Source organism: Trichoderma camerunense, assembly GCF_050948025.1.
Source record: "Trichoderma camerunense strain CBS 138272 chromosome Unknown V8C40scaffold_1, whole genome shotgun sequence".
In the NCBI taxonomy this organism is placed as follows: domain Eukaryota; kingdom Fungi; phylum Ascomycota; class Sordariomycetes; order Hypocreales; family Hypocreaceae; genus Trichoderma; species Trichoderma camerunense.
In genome coordinates, this window is record NW_028145369.1 from 402,487 (window position 1) to 419,277 (window position 16,791).

At 50.6% G+C, this 16,791-nt stretch overlaps 4 protein-coding genes across 4 annotated transcripts; 3 read left to right on the top strand and 1 right to left on the bottom strand.

The window, feature by feature from the left end:
- The first annotated feature begins 6,299 nt into the window (after positions 1-6,299).
- On the top strand, positions 6,300-7,948 carry V8C40DRAFT_2944 (cyclin-like protein). Its single transcript, XM_083222802.1, has 2 exons — positions 6,300-6,697; positions 6,789-7,948. The coding sequence occupies exons 1-2, from the start codon at positions 6,515-6,517 to the stop codon at positions 7,791-7,793; spliced, it is 1,188 nt and encodes a 395-aa protein (XP_083078696.1). The 5' UTR covers positions 6,300-6,514; the 3' UTR covers positions 7,794-7,948.
- A 1,312-nt stretch (positions 7,949-9,260) lies between these two features.
- Positions 9,261-10,063, top strand: V8C40DRAFT_228999 (uncharacterized protein). The gene has a single exon (XM_083212389.1). It carries the CDS (start codon positions 9,350-9,352, stop codon positions 9,614-9,616), a length of 267 nt encoding a protein of 88 aa, XP_083078697.1. The 5' UTR covers positions 9,261-9,349; the 3' UTR covers positions 9,617-10,063.
- A 769-nt stretch (positions 10,064-10,832) lies between these two features.
- V8C40DRAFT_279046 (uncharacterized protein) lies at positions 10,833-15,439 on the top strand (the record flags this gene model as incomplete). Its single annotated transcript, XM_083221153.1, has 5 exons — positions 10,833-10,983; positions 11,048-11,362; positions 11,499-13,536; positions 13,593-14,872; positions 14,957-15,439. The coding sequence occupies 5 exons, from the start codon at positions 10,833-10,835 to the stop codon at positions 15,385-15,387; spliced, it is 4,215 nt and encodes a 1,404-aa protein (XP_083078698.1). The 3' UTR covers positions 15,388-15,439.
- A 293-nt stretch (positions 15,440-15,732) lies between these two features.
- Positions 15,733-16,755, bottom strand: V8C40DRAFT_260069 (40S ribosomal protein uS5; the record flags this gene model as incomplete). The annotated part of the gene is made up of 3 exons (XM_083219097.1): positions 15,733-15,990; positions 16,069-16,326; positions 16,483-16,755. The coding sequence occupies 3 exons, from the start codon at positions 16,753-16,755 to the stop codon at positions 15,733-15,735; spliced, it is 789 nt and encodes a 262-aa protein (XP_083078699.1).
- Positions 16,756-16,791: the final 36 nt, after the last annotated feature.

The window sequence follows — 16,791 nt, forward strand, 5'->3', positions numbered from 1 at the left end:
CACATGCGAATAAGCTGAGAGGCGTCCTCATGGATTCTCATACAGGCACCCCGTGCTATTCCATGCTATTACATGTCCATATTACTGCGTCCCGCTGGCTACTCCGTACTTGGCCCAAGTAGGAGCTCGTACCTGCTAATTCATGCACGGTGTTTGCATTCGCGGGGAGATTAAGACGAGCCCGGCTTTTATTCTTGGGCTGTTGGCATCAATGCTCGTTGGCTGGTGCGGGGTGTGATCTAGTAGAGATCAAACCTGCCAGGGCCTCGGGCTAGTCTTTGCTGGACTGGCTTTGGCAACTCAGCAAATCCATTACATGTAGCCTGATGAGCGCAGTTTCATAAAGGGCCGGCCCCTGTGTCTGCTCCTTGCTGGCAGGCGAGGATTCCCGGCACGCCGGCCCTTATATTACGACGGGCCAGATTTAGAAACAGGTCTTGCAAGGGAACATCTGCAACATTTCGTCTCCTTGCCGCGACACTTTAGCAGACGCAACACACTCCGTATGTAGCCAAGTACAGGCCACCACCACCACGGCTCTGAGCCTGTCCAGCCCTATCACCCAGCTTCAGATCCATCACGCTAAAGCGCAGACTGACTCCTTCGGGCTTGATTGAACAACGAAACTTGAACTGCTCAACGAAGCACCTCTGGCACCTCATCCAAGGCACATGAGGTAAGTACTCAGGTACTAAGCCTGTCCAGGTGCAGGTACCTGCGTTTTACAGTTTGCGGGCGTTGCGCTCGGTCCAACTTACATGCCAGTACTCACGCATGGAGGCAAACAAGCGTCAGGAACCTGCCCTGACAAATATGCTCTGTAACAAAGTCTAATCGCTGGTACCTTGGAACGTGATCCAACGCCTCAACTTTGTTTCTGTGTAAGATAAGAAAATCGTGTGGTGTCGTGCATGTCTTGGCCGTTCTTGTTCCTGTCAAGACGGGCAAGCTATTGAAATGAACAGGTACTTGTACATGTAATCGTACAGGATTAGCGCTCTTCTTGCAGTCAATCATTACTCCATCTAGGAGAGCATCCGCTGCTTGCTTTTGCTCCTCTCGGGGCGCTGCATTTACGGGCTCGGCTATGATGTAACTGATGAACAAAACTCGGCGAAGCTGTCGATTGGCGGTCTGCTTTGGCACTGCGCCCAATCCAGCAATGATGATTGTCCGGATAGGAGCTGATTGTCTGGCGGGATTCTCAAGTGACGATTCAAATGCAACAGCACGGCCCCCAAGAGGCAGCCTCCCAGTCGGCAGGCTGGGTTGATTGGTGAGAGGGATTCATGACATGCATTAATTGAATGGATTCCCGACAGTCGTGCAGAAAGCGCGTCTGGACCGAGTGATTGGCTGGACACGATGCCTTGGTGGCGGCCCGGTCGAAGCGTTCGTCGCAGCACTGCAACCACTAATCGTCCACTAAATCTGTGCCCTGAGCGCGAGGCCGCTTCGACGGTTCAATTGTTTGCAATCAAATCAAACAGGCCAGCTCCATGGTAGTTGCTTGGACGGTCTGGGCTGGGCTGTGCTCATAAGGGCATGCCGAGTGGCGCTATCGACAGAATACGGGGTATGGATATCGTGATGGACGCTATTACCAGTAGCAGTGTCGATGGTGCTGTTTCGACCGATGACTGGACCGACTGGTTCTGGATGTGCTCACACGACGATGGCTGCCTTGTGAATGGCATGTTCACGTACCTAGGTTGATGATCATAGGTCGGCAGCATCGACATCCTCAGACTTTCTCATGCAGACTAATATGATAATCAACTGCAGTCGAGAGGGAGCAAATGCGCGGTCAAGACGCATCTTGAAGCATCGGCGATCAAATCACCAGTGAGCTACAGGGGACGCACTAGGCAGCATCTCCGCATTTTCTGAAAGTGGCATCCGCCGACTGCACTTGTGATGCCGTTCGCTGCCCTTTTCTGATATCCATGGATCCAGTGCCACTCAGCTTCAGGCACAACCGCCTCTTTTCCTTTCTGTCACGTCCAGATACGGGTCCATTTGGGAAGCGCGTGTCTTTTTGCGTCCGACGCATCACGGATCCTGGATCATCTTTCGAATCCCACTTGGCGCGAGCTCGGGGAAGCTGGAAATTTGACAGGGCCAACATGCAGCACCACGGGGGTCGTGTTCTTAGAAGGCCCGGACACGTTCCATTAGACATTCCATAATAAGCGAAGCCTGCTCGAGATCCTGGACACGTCTATCGGTGTGCAAACGGCTGATGCTTTGCACGGGCTGTTTCTCCGCGAAAGACTGGCCACGTGCAAACCTCATTTCACGTCTTGAAGTTGAATGTTTTATAGACATCCGATTTTTGATAGTACCTGCTCGTACCTTGAATTTGACGGAGGTGTGCTCCACTCGCCTTCAAACTGCGGGCAACATGCGGCCTCAGCTAGCAAAAGTAAAAAGCTCGGTACGAAATAGTCGTCGTTAAGCTTTCGCAGCTTCTGTCAGAGTGCCTGGACATTTTGCCGCTTGTACCTGCAACGTACATACGATAGGAGTTGAGTGGATGGGCCATCGGCTGCCACAAGCTCTTTTCCTGTCACGCGCAAGATGGAAATGGGTCTCTGACCTGGCAGACGGAGTGAGGCCCGATTCAGGGCCCAAAACAAACAACAGCAAGACCCAATATCATGACCGGAATAATAAATAATACTTGCACATGTCAACATCAACAAGAGGCTTCGACATCCGGCCGCCCGTACGACGACCTATGAGCTGGAAGACTTGATATTGTAGACACACAGCGGCCGAGTCGGCGACCACTCACCGTCTTGGAGGCCCAGCAACGAAATGCAGGAAAAGTCATGACGATATTATACATTGGTGTCAGTGCCGATTCGGTCTGCTTTGGGCGGTGCACAAGCCACAATTGCACCAAATATCTGGCCTTGGCGCGCTTTAGATGTGAGTGGGATATGTAATGAATGCATATGCATGAGGCACTACTCCGCATTGGAGGCGACAGGGGGGGTTCTTATCCGAAGAGCGAGTACAGGAACAAGCACTTTTTAACGTTGAGGCTATTGCGCATTTGCTGCTGGTAGTGGTGGTGGTGTTTGTTGCTGCATGTACTCCGTACAGAGTACCAACCCATTTGATTGATCCGATTGATCTCACATCTCAGCAAGACGGACGACGCCGGTGCGCAAGTCTTGCCTTGCCTCGCCAGGCACCAGCACCGCCGCAAATAAGAAAAAAGGAAAAAAGGAAAACATTGGACGGATGGACGTTAATTGCCCAGTGCTGCTCATCACCAACATCAAACCGCTCCGTCGCCGAATCCAGGCCGAATCCCTGCTTGCCGTGGAACTGCCACTTGGATTGGAGAGCAGAAAAAAAGGGGGTTTCCGGGCGCCAAATCTCAGAGCGCACAGCACTTGTGGCCATTTCTCGTACCACGGCCCTCGTCAGCAGCGACACCGCCTTTGTCAGGACGCACGCACGGTTTGATTGATGGGGATGGGAGCAATCAAACGACTGCAGAAGAAATTGGCTGTGCAGCACTGGATAATACTGTACTGTACTGTCCTCGTACAGACTTACCTGCCTTGCCTGGTAGTCTAGGTAGGGAGGAAAATGTGTGCGCTCGTGAAAAAGACAAGTGCATACAAGTATTGATATTCACTGTTCACCCAGAGCCAGCGGAAACAGCCCTTCGGAGACTGTCTCGTTTGGCATTGTGTTGTTTTGGAACCGCCTTGCCTCGTCGATGCACTTCCTCATTTGCTGTAGAATAGGTATAAACCTGCGTGCACAAGTATTTAGGCGGGATTATGAGGGTTATCCCCTATCATTGTCGTTTTGTGCAGACTCGGGGGGTGTTTGTTGTGTTGCTGTGCGCGTCCACGGAGTATTGATTGTCCCCTCGCATTATTCGACCTTAACTCGCAAACACGACCCCGACGCACACACGTCCCCCGTACCGCATCCACGGATACAACACGCATCGCATCGCATCGCATCACATCGCAGCCCAGCCCAGTCCAGCGTTTGAAATGTTATGTAAACAATTACGATACAACCGCCAAACTCGACTCGTCCATAGCAGAAAAGCCTCCATGTCCCATCTCGCACACAACACCCCCCTCCCACTGCCTTAGCTTAGCACCTCCAGCAGCAACTAGACCACTAACAACCACTCGCAGCTACGCACCCCCTTCGGCCTGACTGGCTCACTCCCCCTGTAGCCGTCCAGCCCACACCACTCTCTCTGGACGCGGTCACTTTCAGGCAAGGAAGATGGAAGAGCAAAAAAAGGCACAAGGACTGCGAGAGCCACTGCACTGGGGGCCGCCGGCTGGGGCTCTGGAACCACTGAACCACTGAGGAGCCCAGCAAGGGCCAGGCCAGACCCGGACGCTTCCCAGGTTCCATGTTCCATGTTCCATGCTGCTTGCTGCTCCACGCTGCGAGCTACTGTGCTGTACTTTACGTACCAGGTACGGAGCACAGGTGTAGCCGCACCGGTACCGTCCTGCCCTGCGCTGGCTGTACTCGCTACCTCCCTCCGCGGGTACCTCTCCGTACCTAGAGTACACGACAGGGGGTCGCGGTGCTGCTAGCAAGCTCACAAGTGCGCTGCTCCAAGCGTGCTCCAAGCGTGGTACCTGTCTGCACGGAGCAAGTACTTGTACCGGGCGCATGTACCCAGTACGCAGCGCGCAGTACCTTAGTCCAGTCCCGTACCGCTCAGCTCGTACCCTCACCCGCTCCTCTCGCTGCGCTGCGCTGCTGCTGCTGTGCCTCTCCAGTACCTACGGAGATTCCCTAGCTTTCGCATTACAGATTGGCCCTGTCCAGTTAAAACTACCTCTCCTCCAGTCCTCTCTCTTTTCTTCCTCCTCCTCCTACCTCTTATCCCACCTCTCTTCCTCCCCTCTCTCTCTCTTCCCTATCCACTCATTCCCTCATCCATTCCACCGCTTCCTCTGCCGACCCTTAGAGTAGGTCGATTCAGGAGTTTTGGCCTTGGACTGAGGAGAATCGAATCCCCCGACCGGCTACCGCTCGAAGACGAACCCCCTTCTTCTGCGGCCCTCTTATAAAGCAACTCCAAGGAGAAGCTCCGAGACGGAAGAGAGAGGAGAGGAATAAAAGTGAATCAAGGACTGGTATTTTTGGTTTTATTCACTGGCATTCTTCTATTCTTTCTTGCTTCCTCGTTGTCTTTTTTGGTGCCTGCTTTTTTTTTTCTCCGCCTGGCCCTTTTCTCGCCAGAATTCCTTACCTCTAGCGACAAGGAATTTCCTCAACTCCTGGCTCGCCAACCGTTTTTGTTCTTTTCTCGCCCTTTCGTTCTCCGGCCACTCACGAGACGATATCGAGAAGGATAGAAAGAAGGAAGAAGAAGATTTTTTCCGAGACTGCATCGTAGACAGGCCCCAATTGCTTTGTCTCGATCAAATCGCCCGGTTTCGTTGTTGAAATCTGCAGGATCTGGTTGCTTGGTGGATCTGACTTCAGTTCCCCGTCACCTTATTCTCGCCCAGCTTCCGCTTTTAAAAGAGTCAGCCTCTTGACAATTTTTCCCACTCACCACCTCGTATGATTTAATCGTTACTTCCCACCGCCTTTCGGTGTCCTTCCAGGTTCAAGGTGTTCGAGTGTGACAAAAGGTAAGGGCTTTTTCTTTTCTTCTTCGCTGCTTTGCTTTCTTTTTCCCTTCTCTTCCTCCCATCAAATCAGCCTCGAGATTCGCCAGTATCCGCAGGCATAATCTAATATTCTGATGTGCGCTCCCTTCGACAGCTGCATACCCGAGCCCGCTCTCCGCATTCTCAGCATCTGCTCCACAGCTGTGCTCGACTATCATTCGGTGCATTGCTCTGCGGGAGACGTTAACTCGTTGATCCCGCCAATTGCCCGAGGTGTCTCATTGACTATCCTGTCACTGTCCCTTGTTTTCCTCGTACGTGGCGGTAAGAGAGACCTCCCCCTGCTCGGTCCATCGCACCCTCGTGCCAATCCATCTTGCATCTCCATGCCAGCCAACCCCCCATTCAGTAAAGGGAGCGAGGCGGGTGGATTCATCCAGCTCAGGGGAAACGCCTTTTCTGCGCCATATCATTTTCCGCCTCCATGTCTTGCGATGGCACTTCTATATCGGGCATTTTTGACTAACACCATTGGTTTTCTATTAGAGCTGTCGAGTCGGTCCCCTTGGTCGTCCTTGAACGGCGCCCCTTTTCCCCCGGTCCCTTTTGCGTTTTTCGATTGAATATCCAGTCTACATGCTCCCGGCTTTCTTCCCAGCCACAGTCACTCTTTTCCATTAGTTTTTTCACCACGCTCCTTAATATCTTAATATCTTAATTCCTAGGGTGGCATTCACTCCTTGATACACCCAAGGCTCGCTCTTTTTTTTCAATAGTCTCTCCCACTCAAAGATTCCTGGAGAACTTGCCCGACACTCTTTTAGACATATAATCATCACACCGACAAAAACTAATTTTCACCATCCTGTTCGCCAACCCCATCCGACATCATGGCCTACGCTCAGCCTGACGAACACTTCTTCATCGAGGATGAACCCCAGTCCAGTACCCGAGCCCGGGAAACCGCCAAGATGCTCGCGCGCAGTCGGCAAGACACCATTGCCTGCGAGCTCTCTCGTCTTGCGGGCGAAGAGTACCTGGGGGATATCATGACGCATATGCGACACATGGAGGCATGTTGACCTCCAAGCCTGGACGACGAACAAACTCAGCCTTGTTCCTCTGTCTTTCTTATCCTTTTTAAGCCTGCTAACACTCAAACAGGAGGAGACTCTTCCCGATGCTAACCTCATCGACATGCAACGTGAGATCCAATGGTTTATGCGACCTTACCTCATCGACTTCCTTATTGAGGCCCACGCCGCCTTCGCCCTGCTGCCCGAGACGCTGTTCCTCACCGTCAACCTGTTGGACCGGTACTGCTCACGGCGTGTAGTATATAAGCAACACTACCAGCTCGTTGGGTGTGCCGCTCTCCTCATCGCGGCCAAGTACGGCGACAAGAAGGACCGTGTGCCTCAGATTCACGAACTCAACAACATGTGCTGCGGCCTGTATGATGCTGGCATGTTCACCCAAATGGAGATGCACGTCCTCAACACCCTGGAATGGACCATTGGCCACCCCACTATCGACTTCTTCACCCAGCTCATGGTTGCCGAGGAGCAGGACGACAAGGAGGTGGAGCACATGGCTGCCTACCTTTGCGAGATCGCCCTGTACCATCGCGATTTTGTTTCGACAAAGCCTTCGATGATGGCACGCTCCTCCTTGGCCTTGGCGAGAGCCATCCTTGGAAGACCCGAGGTCAACGACGGCGACTGGGACCACACCGAGAACCTGACGCTGTTGACTCTCTCTCAACACCTCAACCAGCCCTCGCCTACCCTGGCCCGCAAGTACTCTTCATCGTCCCTGTCCAAGGTTTCCCAGAAGCTGGCCGACTTCATGGCCGAGCAGGCTGCGATGGCCAGGCGCCAGGCCGGCCCCCAGTCTCCTCCCGCCGAGCCTCCTTCAAGACACGCCGACATCTACAGCACTCCCCAGAAGGGCCATGGCCACGGCGCTGCTACCGGTTTCGACGGTTACCTGACGCCTCCCATTACTCCCGACAACGCCTACGGAAACACGGCAAAGGTGGACTCGTACCACCAACTGCCGCCCCGATGTCCCGTTACGCCAACCCCCCAGAGCCATTCTTCTTCATATCCCCAGCACGTGCAGCAGTACGCCGCTTTTGTGAACCAGCATGGAATCCACCAGCAATAGGAGCCTTGGTGGCGCATACGTTTGGCATAGTCGTCGATTAATTCAAGTACACCGCTTCTTCTCTCCCCTCTTGTCCATATTTGCTTATGGGTGGGAGGGGATGTTCATGTTTCAAACTTCGAGGTCATGGCTTTGGACTCACACCTCTTCCAAGCAATCACATTCAACCTGATAGTCACTCTCAGAATGATCTGTCTCATATCTACGTCATGGCATTTAGCGATTGATTTTAATCCCTTATTTTTCTAGTCTTTTTTATTCATTTATTTCGCAATCAAATTTTCAGCAAGTCTTCATGGCACCAAAAAAATGGAACGCGGATCATACCCAATTTTCCTCGAGTCGTTTTTTATTTCATTTTCAGTTTCTGCGCTTCTGGGCACTGTGTGTGGTTTCCACGGGTATGGTACCATGCTTATCCAGGAGTTGCGGGAGCCCCCGGTAGAAAAGGGGGTTCTATCTTTGTGGTGGATATAGTATTTGAGGGGATAGAGGAGTTGAAGGGGGAATTTGGCCAGCCTTGAGATGGGGGAACGGAAAGGAACACTAAAGAATGCAAAGTGGCCCCTGAAGAGAAAAAAGTCAAGGATACCACGGAGCGGAGGGGGACGCAAAGAAGCAGCCGAAAGTTTTTATTTTTTTTACTTTTTCACTCGACTTTCGGATCTAATCTCTACTTGGCATATGGGAGGAAACATGAGCCTTGCTTGCAAGCAGGGCAATATTGGTGTATAATTCTTTCGAACAGCAGATGGGAAACGGCGGACGGAATAGCGCTCAGGCGCAGTGATACCCATCGCTCTCTTCCGGAAAGAAGGGATTGGACAGAGTGCTTTGCCGCCTATTTGGTCGATTGAAGGCGGCATTGAAAGGCTAGCCTCTCAAATACCCCTCGGCCTGTACATATAAGGTAGTGCGAACAGGCACAAAAAAAAAGAAGTAAAAGTTCTTTGAAGCAGTGCGTGTGCTTTAGTGGTTCTTGGACAAGTGGTAGGCGCCTGTTTGGCCCATCTTGTATGTAACGTGGTACAGCTAGTTGTATGGTAATCTTTCTCGCCTGCACTGGCGAGTGATGACGAGAAGTCGTTTGCTCCATTCTATGTAAAAGTGGTGATGTTGATGCCATGGTTGATGCCGTCTCCAACCCATAAGGAGATTTGTAGGTCAACTACGGAGTACTAAGCATGTAAGTTGAAATGCGACTTGGGCTGTACCTAAGTTGGTATCACAGGTGACATAGGCTCTATTTCCCCCAACACATCTCTCTTTGCTTTCTACAGACTACAGACTTTAATCTCGGCGAATTTGGGGAGTCTGACGCAGTCCGGGCCGTTGGTATGCGCCAAGAATGCGCAAGTACTGATTTACTAGTTTGATGGAAGGGCAACACTCGGGGGAATGTTTGTGAGAGAGGTTGACTAAGCTAGTCTACAAGCGGGAGGTGCAAAGCCGGTGCTCATTTACAGCTGCATACGAATATACAATGTACGCGTATGCAGTGAGATGTTGGAAGGGAGAGGATAAAGGAAGGAGAATTGTGAGAGGGTGAGTGTGTGATGTTTTTTTGGTGGTGGTTGGGAATTATTGGTTTTTTCTTTTCTTTTCTTTTTGGTGGTTGGGATTTATTGGTTTTTGCTTTTCTTTTCTTTTGGGAGAGAATCGGTGAGGTTGGTGGTGAGTTTAGTTTTGAAAAAAGGGGCGAAGGGAGAGGGAGGGACTCTGAGAGGCTGACTGATGGGAAGAGGTTGGTTGGTAGAAACAAACAAAAGGAAGGCGAAAAAGAAGAAAAAGAAGGTTGGGTTGGATGTGGGGGTGTTCGTTAGTTGTAAAAGGAGGGAAATATTGGAAACAAAGGCAAACAAGAGATGCACGGGTGGTCATGAGATGAAACGAAACGAGGTTGGCTTTGGAAAGGGCTTTCATGTTTGAGGATTTTTTGTTTGCGTTTGAGGGGGGTTCTTTTTTGTATGTAGGGGATGTATTGGAACAAAGGAATGGTTGGTTGGATGTAGGGGTTGGTTTGAGTGTGAGATCTGTGCTTTTTTTCTTTTGAGGGTTGAGGTATGTGATATTGGTTGAGGTGGATAGGTAGGCGCTATTTTTCTTTGTGTGAAGAGGTTTTTAGTGAGTGGCTGGAGAGGGGCGTTGCTTTGTGCTCGATTCCGGCTATGATGTGGATTTTGCGGTTGGACTATGGGGTTGAATGTATCTAGATGTGCTTTGATTGTTTGTTAGGTGATCTCTTTCAAGATTATTATGCGGCGTTGATGGTGTTGCTGTGGTGTAAGTGAGTTACCCTGGAGATGTATGATGGATGTTCGTGATGTCGCTGCCACGTGCGGTGACTTGTACCGCGGCATGATTCTAATTGGTGGGAACTTGTCCAAAGGACCTTTAAGTCAGAAATTTCTTATTGTGCAGTCGATGAATAAGTTGTGCTGCGAATCATGCATTATTCAGTATAATAGTGCAAGATGCCCAAAGTTCACGGCGAGACATCACTGATAGAGAGATGACTGCTGTGTAAACTCATACTCTTTTGGAGAATCTCCATTTGTTTGAGAAGCTGAAAATTGAAGCTCATACAATGTTGGCAGCATAACACTAATAAAGTACCAAAATGATTGCATATGCTTTGTTTGGTGGAATTGATATCCTCAGAGTCGTACGGAGCTGAAAATAGCACACGGCCAAGACAGGAGCCGTGCTGGTAGAGCAAATTAAGTCCCTATCGATGCATCCCAGGCTTCCAGAAAATCTACTCTTGTTCATGCCCGGACATGACAAAGAAACTAAAAATAAGTTTTGTGACCGAATTTAGATTTCCCAAAGCTCCTTTGTGCTCCCGTAATGTCCGGAATAGGCAAACAAAGAATGACTTACCATTGTCGAAATAAGTCTATTAGGCAGGATCCCGCAAGTAATGAAGACTAAATTCATGGTTGATCAAATTTCTCTCTTCATTCTAACGTTTATCGTAACTTGAACGTGCAGAAGAAAGCTCACAGTCGATACTTGAACAATTGACAGCATCCCACTATGACGACCCTCGCATCATGCACCGAGGTGCAGGAGATGGAGCTTGACTCATCAGATCCGATCATTCGATTTGAGATATCCACGAGCGCGGAAGATGTAACCGAGGATATTCTACAGCTCGAACTTTTGGACCATGTTGAAGACATTCTTGGTGAGTTAGCTGTTTCGTTGGCCTGTATCTGGACGTTGAATCTAACAATCGTTTCGGTGCATAGAGAAGATAAAAACCATCTTTTCTCAAAATTTTCACAATTTGCCGTCGGAAGTACAGCAATTGGGCGCTTTGGCAAGGCCTGGTGACCTCATACAGCGGTTGAATCTTATCGTGAAAGATCGTGGTTTAGACTGCTTTTTTCAAGAACATCCTCGTTGCCGTCGGCTATTCTCACAGCTATTTGGCTGCCGATATCCATTCCTCAAGAAGCTGAATTCAGATGACTCCGAGATTCGCAATGAAGGCGCAGGCCAAACAACAGCATCTTCATCCTCTGATGGAGCGTCCCAAAGCACACATTTAAGAAAAATGGACAGTGTGAGCTGGCTGCCAATTGCAAAAGGTAAAGCAAAACCCTTCGCCATTGATAGAGGTGAAAAGGCTAATATCATATAAAGAGAATGGAGATGCCGAGAGCACGGTAGACCTGGAGAATGGAGTTCCTACGGCAGCTTCACCAATCATGGCATCAAAAGACTCGTTATCCGAATGTATAGATACTTTCAACGCTTTCGATCCGCTACACAATGATTTAAACGGCAGTTTGGCCACCGCATGGTCATTCTCACTTCAGGAGCTCGAAGTAGCGGAGAGAATGTACCAACATATGGACACCATCCTAAGTATGGAGGGCAGAAAGATCAATCAAGAAGCACCAAACATGCCGCCGCAACCCAAGGTGGTCTTTGCTGAATGTCTTGCCAACATATCAGACATCTCGCAAAGACATCAAGAGAAGTTTCAGAAGAAGATATTTGGTCAGCTTCCTGCAAAATCTGGGATCGAGCTGGAGTTGACTTTTGGGTCACCTAGCTCAGAAGAGAACGCAGATGAAGATGGAGATAGTATCAACCTCGAAGATGAGAACGTGGAAGACACAACACAACGATCCGGAATTTCCCTGACGCCCGAAGATTTGCAGCTACAGCCTTACAAGGGATGGTATATCGAGGGACCCAGGATCCAACTGGCTCGGGCCAAGAACTTTCTTGCCGACGAAGATACAGATCGCACGGTGGACTGGCAGCGCAAATTTGCAGAGCTGAAAGAGTACTTTGGCTACCTGAGCTCCATTTGGCAAGGTGAAGACTGGATCCACGATCTTGAAGAAGCCATCAACATGCAGCGAGTTCACCAGATATTTGAAAACTACTATTACGGAAAACCGGAGCTCATCGTCGACGCTCCAACAGACTTGTTGCCAGGACAGAGCAAGAGACTGCCACAAGTTCCGGGTTCCAATATTGCGTATCGCGGTGAGAGCGGTGTGCAGCGTAATTTGTTAGGCCCTCGACGTCTCCTTCACGCCGATGTGGCGAGCGTACATGATCGGCAGTATGAGATGTCCGCTGACGTCCTGAGGAGAGACTATCTCGAGCCATACCGGAGCGATAGCGAAAAGTTCTGGACGGCCAGCCCGTTTGCTGCCACCACAGTACCGGCAAACCTTGCAGCGTGCGAGAATAAAACGTACGAGGAGTGCATAAAGGGCGGCATCGTGAAGACGGCAAGATTCCTGGCCAGCAAAGACGACATTCATCCTCCGCATCAGAGTCACGACAGCGCCCTGGAAGTCAACAGGAAGGCCCTGGAAGCATTTGCGAAATTTCGAGGCGGCAAGCGGGCGGCGCTGCAGCAGTGTCTCAACATCTTCACCCACAATGAGAATCTAAAAATGTGCAAGACTAAGCAGGTTCTCACTCTCCCTGAGCCTCCCGTCGACAAGAAGCTGGACATGGGAATCATATACCCTCACAAGATGTATGCAGATCCCCCCGTGAAAGAGTCACGAGATCCTTGGGCTTATACCAGAGCCTACCAGTGGTTTAAAAAGGAAGAGCAGCGCTGGGCAGAATGGACGAGGGAGCACGCCATCAAGAAATCATATGACCATAAGAGATGCCTGAAAAGTGGCAACCCCATTATGGAGCTCCCGCGGAACTGGAAGGGCCCTGTGCTGCCAGATCTGATGGATCGCGATATGAGCAGGACGTACAAGTTCCTGCGGCGTTGCCAGAAGATACTCCAAGGTCTCAAGCGGGCGAAGAATCGGGCTCCTAGAGACTTCATCATAGGGCTATTGGAAGCTGTGAATACCGGCCTGGCAGCGAAACCAACACCAGAAGAGATGAATATGAGATTCAGCGAACATGAGTTTGAAACAACTGACGGTGGTGTCACTTTCGCTATTGCCAATTTGCGGCCAACAGAGGCGGCGTGGCTGGAGTATATATGCCAGCCTTCGCGGAATCGCCCACTGGAGCTGGAGGAATCTCTTGGAAAGCAAGGAGAGATTATGTTGTCCAGAGTGACGAAGATGATGCAAGATATCGATCCCTTTTCGCTGTTCAGAGACACGGAGCCTAAGACGATGGAGAAGTTTTTGAGTGAGCTGAATGCCACATGTGGCGGAAAGGTGAAGAGATATGAGTTCACTGAGAAGGACGTGAAGCAGCTGGCGCCAAAGCTACGCGACTTAAGAATCATAAAGTGAGTTCTCTTTCTTCATGTTCAGAGCTGTAGAGAGGAGAGACTAACGACAGTAGGCTTTACAAGAATGAGGTGACAGGAGAGTGGATGTTTGGAAGGCCAGAGACAGAATTTCATCCTGAAGATTTGGTTAGATGGCCAGAGCCTGAGTCTCAAACGCAGCTGTTCCCGGAAGAAGAGTCACTTGCTCCCAACAACTCGCATACCAGACCTCAAAGAGAGGACATAGACCAGATCCAATACGACACAAGTGTGACCTCGACTGAAGGAATCGAGTCCGCATCGACTGAGGATTTCCACACCCATCCCTGGGGCATGCCTCGAAGAGAAGACGTTCTATCTCTGCACGAATTCATAGAAAACCCAGTGACAAATCCCGAATGGTGCGAGATGACGACCAACTTCTTCTTATGTCTGGGCTACCGCCTCGGAAAGACGCTGAGGGAACTGCAAGCCCGGCATGAAGAAAACGAGAAGAAGCTGAGCGACCCCGAGACACAAGAGTATAACAGCAACTTTCTTGACAAAAGAATTTCTTACTGGGAAGAAGACACAAAGAAACGCCCCAACGATCCGGCGACGAACCCTGCTAAGGAAGGCTCCTGGCGCATTACCATGACATATCCCGACGTGGTCAAGATTGCTGACCCGGATGCGTACAACGAGCACAGAGAGGCCTGGACACAAGAAAAGTGGCCTGATTGCAAAGATGCCTATGAATTGGTTCGCAAGAATCTTTTGCGCGAGGCACATGAGAACAAGACGATGATATGGCCGCTGCATCTGCCGTATAGCAGCTACGTCACGAGATACAAGGTCGCAGATCCAACAATCTGGCGGAAGCGCCTCTCAGAAAAGACGGCAGAGATATTGAATGACGGCAATCTCGATGTTGAAACCAAAAATTCTCGTGTCCAGGCTCTCAAAGTCCAGCTCCAGAAAGAAGAAGCCGAGGAGGAAAAGAAACAAGACGCCCTCGCAGAACAAAAACAGAATCTAAACACCAGGCGCCGCGAGCCAGTCTGGACATTTGGCCATCCGTCAAGAAAGAAGCCCGTGCATATGTTTTGGGACATTAATAACTGGCCGGTACACTGGCAGTCTGACAGCAGACAAAGAGTGATTAAGTCCAGGGGTCCAGCGAAACGACAGGCTTCAGAGGATGCTGATATTGGGGAAGATGTGGCTGCTTTGGCTGAAGACTTGGAAGAAGCTGCCGAGATGCCGTTCTGGAAAAGGGCGGAGCAGAGACACAAGTTTGTGCCCGGGAGAGAAGAGTTTTGGATGGGAGACACGCCGTTGCAACAGAAGGAATTTGAAGCCAGAATGAAGAAGAGTAAGTTTTCATCCAAGCTAGGAAGTTGATTCTTAAGAACAAGGGACCAAGAGCAATATGAACTGACACTTTTAAACCACACAGGACTCGCGCCACCGTCGAGAAAGCGCACTTGGGGAGATGATATCAAAGAAGCCATTTTTGGCTCTCCTACCATCACTGATGCGCGTGTTTCAGCCCCTGACGAAGAATTTGGATTGCCGCCTGTGCCACGACACTTGATTCCTCGGAGTCGACCGGCTAAAAGACGACGCATTATGGGACCGCAGCGGGAGGCGAGAGAAGAACAAGAACGTGATATATTCGCAATAGCGAGAGGCGAGAAGAAAACTCGTAGAGAGCCCAATATCTTTACGATGGAGTCTCAGAGTTCGTCCCTGGAAGAAGGTCAGATTACGTTCTATATTCCTGAGACGAGGATGCAGGGTGAAGGACGCTTGGAAGATGTGATGGAGGTTGATGAGCCCATGGTTGAATATGTAAAACCGGCAAAGGGACGGCGATTGCTGCTGTAGATTGGATAAACTATAAATCGGTTTGAGAATATTCGGAGTGATAGAGAATTTGGTTGACTGTAGTTTAAGAATTTCGGATTAGAATATTAAAATAAGCTGCAATTAAGGTCAATCAAAAAGTGACAGATTTCACACTATTCACCAAAGGCACGTTGTTAGGCGCAATATTGAAAGAAAGCAACGCCAGTTGAAAATTTTTATTTTCTCATTCCAGATCATGGCCATTTTATATCCTCATGACGCTCATGTCCGAAAGTCCTAACCGGCCAAACCATGCAATGAAACACAAGTTGTATCGTGACTCCGCGCACCGTTTCCAGTCCTCACCACTGCACAACCCCTTCTCTAGTATCGCTTGCCGTCCCTCAGGGTATCGGAGAACTCCTCCAGGGGAGATCGGATCAGCTTCGTCTCCTTCCACAGGTTGGGGGTCAGGAAGCCGTAGGTGTTGGAGACGGCGGAGAAGGTGGCCTTGAGGGTGTTCTCGAGGGTCTTGGTGGAACCGGCGGATGAGGAGTAGGCATCCTCAACACCGGCGAGCTGGAGGAATCGCTTGACAGCGGGGGAGGCGACGATACCAGTACCACGGGGGGCAGGGATCAGCTATTGGAGAGAGATATGTCAATGAACCATTCCTACCAAATTCTTTCAGACATAACCGATGAACTGGGTGAAGCTTACTCGGACAGTGACGGAACCGCACTTGCCGGACTCCTTGCAGGGCAGGGAGTGAGGCAGACCGAGGTTGGAGCCCCAGTATCCTCTTCGGACGGGGATGACGCTCAGCTTGGCGATGATGATGGCGGCACGGATAGCAGTGGCGACTTCCTTGGAGGTCTTGATTCCGAGACCGACGTGGCCCTCGGAGTCACCAATGATGACGATGGCCTTGAATCGGGTGCGCTGACCGGCACGGGTCTGCTTCTGGACGGGCTTGATCTGTAATTCGTGAAAAAGACATCTAGTTAGCGCAACTGTCCCATTTTGAAGCGCTTTTGCTCAAAATTCCGCTATACGCTTCCATCCCATCCTCTGAGAAGAGCCTTCGCAAGAATTGAACCCTAAAAAGGGGTCCGAAAAGGAGGCAATCCGCACCTTCATGACCTCATCCTTCAGCTTGGGGAGGAACTGGTCGACAATCTGGTACTCCTTGATGGGCAGAGAGTGCAGGTAGATCTCCTCCATGCTGTTGATCTTGCCAGCCTTGACGAGACGGCCCAGCTTGGTGACGGGCTGCCACTCCTTCTCCTCAGACTTGCCGCCACGGCGACCACGGCCACGGCCACGACCACGGCCACCACGATCACCACCACGGGCACCGCCCCGAGAAGCAAAACCACCGCCACGAGCTCCGCCGCGATCAGCCATTGTGAAGTTCTGGAGTTGTTGTTTTGTTGGGCGAGG

What these genes read in the sequence shown, in the direction of transcription:
- V8C40DRAFT_2944 (XM_083222802.1), top strand. Translation starts at nt 6,515, where the DNA reads ATGGCCTACGCTCAGCCTGACGAACACTTCTTCATCGAGGATGAACCC. An exon ending in CGCATATGCGACACATGGAG is followed by an intron (nt 6,698 to 6,788) that starts GCATGTTGACCT and finishes ACACTCAAACAG; the next exon opens with GAGGAGACTCTTCCCGATGC.
- V8C40DRAFT_228999 (XM_083212389.1), top strand. Translation starts at nt 9,350, where the DNA reads ATGTTTTTTTGGTGGTGGTTGGGAATTATTGGTTTTTTCTTTTCTTTT.